The 9,726-nt window shown below is 38.9% G+C and overlaps 1 protein-coding gene and 1 long non-coding RNA gene across 2 annotated transcripts; both read right to left on the reverse strand.

Annotated features, from left to right (window-relative positions):
* Positions 1–1,781: 1,781 nt before the first annotated feature.
* cmklr1 (chemokine-like receptor 1) lies at positions 1,782–3,822 on the reverse strand. The gene is made up of 2 exons (XM_031755507.2): positions 3,698–3,822; positions 1,782–3,580 (listed from the first exon to the last, which is right to left on the reverse strand). The coding sequence occupies exon 2, from the start codon at positions 3,546–3,548 to the stop codon at positions 2,508–2,510; it is 1,041 nt and encodes a 346-aa protein (XP_031611367.2). The 5' UTR covers positions 3,549–3,580; positions 3,698–3,822; the 3' UTR covers positions 1,782–2,507.
* A 2,207-nt stretch (positions 3,823–6,029) lies between these two features.
* LOC120443134 lies at positions 6,030–8,422 on the reverse strand. Its single transcript, XR_005615169.1, has 4 exons — positions 7,488–8,422; positions 6,943–7,007; positions 6,727–6,822; positions 6,030–6,424 (listed from the first exon to the last, which is right to left on the reverse strand). It is a non-coding gene; the product is annotated as an uncharacterized LOC120443134 (long non-coding RNA).
* Positions 8,423–9,726: the final 1,304 nt, after the last annotated feature.

The raw sequence follows: 9,726 nt of genomic DNA on the forward strand, positions 1-9,726 counted from the left end.
CCATCTATAGCAGCCAGAATTCTGACTGTAATGTAGGGGATAAAATACTTATGTCACTCAGTGACATGCCAATCAGTTTATAACTTCATGTTTCGTATTGTGTTGAAATTCTGTCTCTCTTGATTAAAATAAAACTACCATAGAAATTAGAGACTGTTCCTTTCTGTTAAAGTGTGTATGCAAGTGTTTTGAGTGTATGTCTTTTTAAGTATAACTTTCACCCCACCGTACTTAAACATAGCCTCAAACATGTCGTGAAAAAAGACGCTTCTCTGTTCTTGTGCAGTGACCGGCATGATACCATTGCACCATATACAATATATGCAAGTAAAATATTGATGAAATAACGGGCATTTGACAGTAAACCACAGATATTTCACATTTAACTCGCAGTACAAAAGTTTTCATAAAGCCACAGTGGGCAGAACTCTACAAAAACAATTGAACCTCAGACCAGAAATAATTGAGTCTCTAATTCTCTAACCAACATTATATTTTGAGAAATCTACTTTGTAAGTGTCTTCTCACAGCCCTACACTGCTCCAGCAGAATGTCACTGAAGTATAGGAACTCATCCGGCCCACGATTTACCAAAATTCACTGATATGTGAAGTACAAAAGGAAGGTGATAAGGTTTTCTCACTGCTTGGCTGCACTGTACAAACTAATGACAATTAAACTCCACTGAGAAGTCAGTGAGACTCACAAACAGCCATATCAAGGACAATTTAATCTACTTCACCACCAAATAAAAGTGTTTTAGTTCCAGAGTAGTATTATTATTATTAATATTGTTTCATGGCCAATGGTAATTATGGCGTGGAAATCAATGAATATACAAAAGTGCACAAACATTTCTTGGAGAAATGTTGACCTTCAGCCCGGTTTGGGTGAGACCTGTTAGGTGATCATTGTGTGTGAGTTTGACTAAATTCTCACTAATGGCGTAGGAGGAGTGATTCTTGTGAAGTGTGAACAAGTGGACGATGGATTCCTCGGCATGGCATGAGCTCATCGGTCCTTCACCCAGACGGGTGAATAAAAATCCCCAGACTCTTAAATTCCTGTTGTGTTATCTCTTAGGTTAAAAATGTTATGACTGTTTATCTCCGTCTCATCTTTGTAGTCTTAAAGTTTAGGCTCAAAATTAGGCTCAAACACAATGTGCAAATATGTCATGTGGTTCTATTGGTGTGCAGAGGCGGAGGTGATACCGTTGGATCAGACGCAGGTGCAAATAAAATGTTAGTGACATAACTGGAATTGTCAGTGAAATGCGGATGCACAACAGACAGCAGACATTTAAATTCTTTTAGTTTATTAAAGCTGTGAAAAGAAAGGATTTTGGCCTCACATGTTATTCAAACCTCGCTCCCCCACGACAACATTTTCTGACAAAATTAACACATTTTACTAACAGGGGCTTCGTTCCTTTCTTGCCCTTTTTTATTCTTGATATTTCTTGCTTCACATTTTCCCAAAAAATGAAAACTGGCCTTGAGAGAGAAGTCTATCTTTTCCTTGGTAAACAGCTTGATGTACAATAAACTGGAAGGCTGCTACAGATTTTTCATCACCAGAAACACATTGCCTAGCACAGTTTTAACTGATGTTAGTGTTCTCTGTGCATTTTTTTTTTTTTTACAGTTTCCCAAATGTATATCTCATTGCAGATAAGAAATGAGTACATTTTCAGTAAGTGATTGTTTGTTTGGAAAGCGCAGCCTCCAAATACAAATTAAGCCTCAATTTTTGAGAAATTAGAGAGTGAATCAAAGAGCTGTAATGGATCTTGTTTAATCTCAGAAACAAAGAAAAGCAGCAACAAAAGTCAAACTTTTACAACTACAACTCCATTCGTAGCACTCATACATGAAATAACATAAATTGTTGCACAGTATCTGCAAATACAGATTGTGTGATTGGCTGAGCTTCACCCTGTCACACTCTGTATTGTGGTCAGTTACCCTTCTTGAAGTGTTGCAACATGAAACTCTAATGCATTGTTATATATCTAATTAGAACCACAATTTTGTGAGTACTCTTCATTATCCATTGTTTAACTTTTAATTAAGATGTCAAGGAAGCAAGTCAAAACTTGTGTCTGTTCCACCAACAGACACAAGTTATTTCCTTCTTGTTTTAGTGTTTTACCAGTCAAATCAGACTTTCTACTAACCACCCAACCATGCAGGAGTGTCGCAAGAATCAGAAAGTGATCTGCAAATGCATGCACCTCTTTGAGATGCTTGATGCATGAAGGTATGTCATACGATTGTTTTTAATTCATTTTATTTTAGTACAACACTTAATATACAGGTAATGCTTTGAGTCTAATGTATAATACACGGTCATTTTTACAGCTGGAATATACATAGTTCATTCACGGTTCTCCTTCTCCAAGTAAAGACATATTTTACATGTTGATTGATTGCACATTTTTAAACATTATTTTTGTTGTCCAGTGAACCAACTGACTGAAACAGTTTGGGGTGATTTTTGCACCTCTAGATGTGTGTAGAGGCTCTGCCGTCCATGGAGCTGGACCTGGACAGGTAACGGCTGGTGGTACGACCTTCATCTCCCATTGCATTCTCCATCTTTGAGAGCAGAGAGCTCTTAAACTTACGCCTGAAGTCGTTGCCCATGAAAACATACAACACAGGATTGAGGAAACTGTTTGCTGCTGCCAAAGCAGTGCCTGCTTTGAGTCCGATCCTCAAAATGGTGAGGCTGTGGTGGTGGGGGTTCAGCTCAAGTAGGATGAACACATGGTATGGGAGCCAGCAGATAAAGAACGCAACAATCAGAGCAGTCATCACCTTGAATGGTTTGGTGTTTTTGGCCATCCTGTTGGTTCGAAGCTTGAGGATGATGACAGAGTAGCAGATGGTAATGATGATGAAAGGGATAACAAAGCCAGCGATGATACGGCTCACTGCAACAAACTTGTGACCGTGTTGGTGTGTGTAACTGTTGAAGCAAATCATCCGACCTAGGTGGTCCTTAGCTTCCCGAAAAATCATAGAGGGAATGCTAAATGCAATGGCGAGCAACCACGCCATGACAACAGCAACTAATGCCTTTTTAACAGTGCGCTGGTTCTGAGCCCAAACTGGAAACATGACTGAAACACAGCGGTCGACGCTGATGATGACAAGGACGAAGATGCTGCTGAACATGTTGAGGAACATAACTGACGGGATAAACTTGCACAAGAAGCGGCCAAAAATCCACTCCTCAGTCATCGTGTAGGCAATGGTGAATGGGATGAAGGAGCAGAACATAAAGTCAGAGAGCGCAAGGCTCAGGTACCATATGGTGTTGACTGTTTTCTTCATCTTGAAGCCAGAAATCCAGATGACCAAACCATTCCCACAGATGCCCAGCAGGAAAATGATCACATTAATTATGACTAAAGTCACACAGGAGCCTTCACATGTTGGCTTGTGGTGAAAAATTGGCTCTTCACGTGTAGTGATATTGAAGGAATCATCATAAGTGTAGGACGCATTTTCATTATAGTCAACCTCACCATAATCACCCATTTCTTCTAAGTGTGAAAATCTGTTTAAAATTTCTGTGGAAACAAACAAACAAACATTTAATTAAAAACAATTTTTTCCAGTTTTTATTTTAATCTGAATAAACATCTCTGTGTATAACTGCATATAATTAAACAACAACAACAACATACCTGTTCTCTGCTGGTGATGATCGTGTCCAGTGCACAGTACCAACTGAGCTGAGATAATGCTTGCAGAGGTATAAGAAACTGCATGTAACCAAAGTCAGCTGACTGGGTGGTTTCTCAACACTTCCATCTCCTAATTTCAGTACTGCATTTTGTGGTCTTGCACTTTAATAGCTCTGAGGCATTTCATTGTGTTTTGTGGATGTTTTACTTCTTCTTTTCTTTTCTTTTTTTCAACCTAAACAATTTTTTACTTTTTTATATAACAAATTACTGATGGCAGACTGATAAGTTCAGTTAGAGCTCAAGCTCCAAAGTATTATTACTGTTACTCTGCGTTTGATTGTAGTCCTAGAAACCACAGCATTAGGCTTTTATTAGTTTTTACATATTATTACCCATATAATCAGTGGGCAAGGTTAAATATTAATATCCTACTTCAGCAAAGGTTATTATTCTCTTCTTCTGGCACGTGAATAACAAAAGTCTTGAATTTACCACACATGAGCTGCCCAGTGTGAGTTTTGGGACTTGGCTTTGATGGTTCTGTCTCTGACAGCTGCACGCTTTTGGCCAGATGTGGAAGGGAAGCAAGCCAGAGCACATTGTTTATTTAAGCTTTGGTCAACATGATTTTAATTTGATATTGCAACGCCAACCTCTGATGCAGATGATTCAACTAATGCACACAAAGTGCAGCAGCTGTTGTAAACACACGTCTGCTATCATTTTAATGACTGAATTAGCTCTCAATGGTTGTCCTGCTGCATGGAGCCATAATCATGGAGGCAGACGCAGCCATTCCTTAATGTTCTTGGTTTCTCCTGACCGCGAGGAAACAGCTGCAAGAAGAAGAAACACAGATGGCAAAGTTGCTCAGTGTAGAAATGCTGTGATGAGTGAGGAGGACGGCAGTGCTCTCAGACGTGACTCCTTTTTGCATCTCAAACTTCCACTTTTCTACAAGATAATTCACTGATTGGGTCAATCAGGCAGAGAGGTGATCCAACCAGAAATGTGAAGGTGTTTTAAAATTTCTAACAAACTGAGGAAACCAATTTGTTTGTAGCTCACATTTTTTTTAACACGGGTTCTATTTTGCATGACCAAAGTCAGAAACTGAAACAAGCTTTAATAGGTTGCATATTTAGCTCATAGTGTTATGAGCATAACACTCATGACATAGTGTTAAGAGTGCTCTATGTAAGCTGTTATATTTATTGATTACTTGTTGTGGATTTATGAATTTAGCACTCACATTATGAAACACAGTCATGGTTTATTTACAGTACTTTTATCTAAAAACAACACACAAACACAGGCCGCCCCTCTTACTTTGCCGTCATGAGATAATATGGTAGATAGCAACAAGTAACAAACTTAGTTTCGGAAATATTGTGTGCAGATTGCTTAGCTGACCTCATGATGCATTTCAGCTACTACTACTACTTTTACTCAGAACTACTCAGCAGGACAGATCTGTTAGTGAAGGAAAGGTTAAAAATAACCCGACGCACGTATAAACACCAACACACGCAGTAACCACATTTTGCTTTGCTGCAGTGTGCATGTGAGAAAATAAAGCTTCCTGCCTCGTGAAGAAGATGCGTTACGTTTTCATAAAGGACAGGAGATTGCAGTTCATACTTTCATTACTCAGGCAGACGTTTAACTGTTTAGATTTTAAGGGGTCATTTTTATAAGGGTGACAGCATTTAAAGTATTAAAGGAATATCATAAAACATATGTTAAAAAATTGTCAATAAAGATAATACTGCAGGTTCTGTTCGGTGCCATCAGTTCTGCTTTACACAGAAAGGGGAGAGAGAGGTTGGGTTTTTTTCTCAAGGGTGTCAAAGCTAAAAATGATGCAGTGCACTGGGTTCAGAACTATGGCACAGTAAAAATGAGGAGGTTGTCCTTCACCAACCTATGCTCATAAAGCATCCTTAGCTGTAGCAGGCTCTGCAATATACATGGCCTTGGTTTGCAAGGTCTCTAGTGGAAGAGTTCACAGATTAGAAATAAGCCATACACAGCAATAATCTATATTACTTTCATTATTAATGTCTCAGCTGCCCAAACATAGTCTGCTCCAGGTTATGCCTCGGTATTTGGAATACTTTTTACAGCTGTAAACCCATAAATATGGATTTTTTGTTCAACTTCAGTGTTTTTAATTATTGTTTAATATTAAATATTACTGAGCTGTGTTTTAACACTGTTTCTCTCACTTGTTTTTGCTTTTCGATTTTTCCTTGTGAATCAAATATTCTAAAAAACATCTACAAAACAACATATTTAATATTCATTTAAATACCGTACAACATAGCATTTTACTATCTCCCCACTGAGATGCTTTTGTTTTACACTGATGAGTTAAAGTGGTAAAAAAGTGCCGTCATGCACCCATACATGATGCTTTTTTTTTGTTACATTTTCTGCAAAAGGCACAGAGATTGTACCCTAGAGCTGATATTTTAAGAATAGGTTTCTATTGAGCAATCGTTGAGTTAACCCTGTGTCATTCTTAGAGGAAATGTAGATGAACACACTGGTCATGTGCAACTCTGGAATTGAGCCACAAGTGGAAATTTCTATCCACAAAATGCGACCACGGCAGCACAGAAAATGGAGCAGCTCTTCGCCCAGACTTCTTTTGTGTTTGGCAGACTCCCTGGTTTTGTTGTGGAGCCTGATCGTTCTACTTCAGCTCCTCCTGAAAGCCTGCTGGAGAGTTAATTCAACAATAAAAGAGAGCAAGCGAGGTTCAACATGTGGGTATGTGTTCCTCTAAAAATAAAAAAAATAACATCACTGCAATTTCCTAATTCAAGTGAGTCAAGTGATGAACTTGATCACAAATCTGAGGAAATGAAAGTTACTATTTCATATCTTCTGACATCAACACTTTAAAAAACTTCCTTCATTATATCCTGATTGCCATGGTAATACTAATACCAATGAAAATGACTAACAGTATAGATTTCACACACTGTGTTACTCTGGCTGATTTTAAGCTTCAAACACACCTTTTTCTTCTTCCAAACCCTTCTCCCCTCTTTACATAGCCGGAGGGTCCTCTGCTGTACGGTGTCAGCTTTCACTCCTGCTTGCCAGTGGGCCATCTGAATTGTATTTTGAAGTAACTTGAGTGTTATTACTGCTTTACTGTCTACTGCTTGAAATCCATTTTACACATTAGAGTCTAGCAGAGATTCACCCGTCACTGGCATAAATCTGCTTACCTTAGATTAAAGTGGGATGCATTGTTGAGTCACAGTACTGCAAATAGATGCTGTGGTAAACTGATCTGTAGAACAAAGCATGCCATTAACCTCAGGATGTGATTTTATCAGTTCACACAGCACATCCTCAGATACCTGTTAAGCCTATTATTAGAACAGTCTATCAGGCAGGAACTAACCATCATAATGGACACATTTAGAGACTCAGCTTCACCAAATAGTATAGCTGCTGAGAATAGCAAGGCACTGATACAACCTACAACCTGTATGCTGAATAAACATGCGACTGGACTTAGACGGGCCATTTCGTTCATGCAAACTGCCGATTTGTGTTCAGGTTTACTGAGGTACTGAGGTTATTTGTCCTTGTTTAACTCAGATAGACTCAGACAATTGCCTCTTGAAGTGAAAAAGGTATCTTGATATCACTGTGACAGAGACTTGGAAAAATAGACTTGGTTGTTTTGGAGTCCTTAAACATGCCAAATGAGTCATCAGAGATAATCTGAATCACAGGAAGCTTTCTGACATGATAAACCCCTTACCCACATTCCCGGCACACCGAGCAGAGATGCGCAAATGTCAAAGATTTATTTGCATACGTATGTTGGCGCTCTCAGGTCTGACTGGCTGCCCCTGTGGCTCATTAGAGGCCATCATCAACGCAGCTGCAAGTTAAGTAGTCCAGTCAATCACCTGATTAGAGCTCACTCCTGACTGCAGAAGCACTGATTGACTCTTCCTGTAAAGAGGGAGCTTTTGTCTTCCCACTGTTGGGTTTTGGTCTGCGATATTACAGAGCATCTTTTCTTTCAGTGTAAACTGCCACAAGGTTTCAGTTGTTGGGAAATGGAACTATATAAACAAAAGCAACCAGAATTTATATCCAGTTACAATGCACTGATTGTTTTTTTGCTTTTTGTTTTATAGGAGCTCAGCGGACACACCCATCTGTGGTTATCATTAAAATATCTGCCTGGACTGTTGTGAAATTCAGATTGCTGAGGTCCCAGTAGGCCTCGTGTGTTTTGTTATGTGGGCGTGCGATATTGCTCTCTCCCTGACTCTGTGGCTTGCATGAGTCTTGTCTTGACTAACTATTGTATCCCTCCCTCCAACACTCCATGTTAAATCGCACTGTGTTACATTAAAACAGTGCAGAAATATGCAGGGCTCGCTCTAAACGTTTTAGGCTAAGAACTCAGTCATGACTTCGGGACAGAGCCCAAGCTTTGGCAGGAGACTCGGGGCAACACCACGCCAATAATGTGTTGGTTATGCCAACTTCACCCGCTGCACAGCAATTCAAATGAATTATGCTCCTGGCAGCAACTTTCTCAACTTATCAAAATAAGACACGCTTTTTTCGGTTTGAAATAATGATGCAATTTGCAGTAAAATGCCTGCTGGAAACCTTAGTAAATCTCAGCTGTATGAGTCATTTAAATAATTTGTGCTCCAAAAAAGGAATCTTTGACAAATATACATCCAAAAAGGAAAGTTCCAAAAATAGAGTCTTCAACCACCTCTCATTTCTTTTATATTTTATATATTTTACTCAGAATACAGGAAATAGATGCAGTGATTTATTAATACACGTGCCAATATAAATGGAAATACAGTATATAAGGGGAAAAAAGAGTATTTGGTGTGACATGTATTCTTTTTTGTAATTTCTTTAAGTAGTCTTCAGGAATACTTCTCCAGGCTTCTCGAAGGACATTTAAAGCTCATTTTCTTATGCTGGCTGCTTTTTGTGGTGTCAAGATGATCACACACTGCTTCATGTTGTGAAGCACAAAAGAGAATAACAGGTTAGGAGGATACCAGTCCATAACTTCAGTGAACTGAACATGGATCAACTGAAGCGCCACATCAGGTCCTGTTTCTGGTGTTTTTCTCCCATTTCTTAAGGACATGACTTTCAGACACTTTTCATCTGCTGGAGATCGTTTGGTAAGCCAGACACGTCTACTTTTGTCCTCATCTTGTCCAGTTTCCTTTTTAGTAACTCCAACAGCAGTTTTTTAATGCAGAGCAAAGGTTTCGCACTGTTACAGAGCATTAGTAAATCTGGACCTAGAATAAAGCTCACTGGTTACCCATCTGAAAAAATAATAGATTAGTTCTTCTTCTTTTAGACTAGTGAAAAACAGATATTTTGATTATTGTGGCCCTTAAATATTATTTTTAAATGTGACACTTGTTTGATCTCTTGTTCAAATGTACTTATTTTATTGCGTGCAGTTGGCTATGATTTGTAAATTGTTACGTCCCTCTGCAGCCTCTAATCTGCTCAGTGTGTTCAGCTGGTGCTAATTGGCCACACCTAGTCAGGTGTGGATAAAGGCATACCTGAGGCAAGCTTCCCAGAGAGCTCACTTGTCTTTGCCTTGGTGGCACCAGCCATTTTAGCCAACCTGGTATTACATTTTAAGAAAAAAACCTCTTCTCACTAACACTCTGGTATTCGTCTCCTTTTTTTATGTTGCGGCCTCGAGCCGGGTTGTAACAAAATTGAGTACTGATGATGATTTAATGTTTCTGGAAGTGTTTTGATTTTCATTGCACCCTTCAAACTCTTCTATGGTGTTTTCTTCATTTCCCTCCTTTTGTCATTCATTTTATAAACAGGTCTATAAATTAAAATCATACTGAGCACAGAGAAAAGAAGAAGTCATTAATCGAGTTCAGGCCGTAAGCTTCCCGTGACAGTGCAACATGTAAACTTGTCTTTTTATTATTTAAACTGATGTAATTAGTCCAGACAAGCTAAATCTCATC

This window comes from Oreochromis aureus, linkage group 12 (genome assembly GCF_013358895.1).
Source record: "Oreochromis aureus strain Israel breed Guangdong linkage group 12, ZZ_aureus, whole genome shotgun sequence".
Taxonomy (NCBI): domain Eukaryota; kingdom Metazoa; phylum Chordata; class Actinopteri; order Cichliformes; family Cichlidae; genus Oreochromis; species Oreochromis aureus.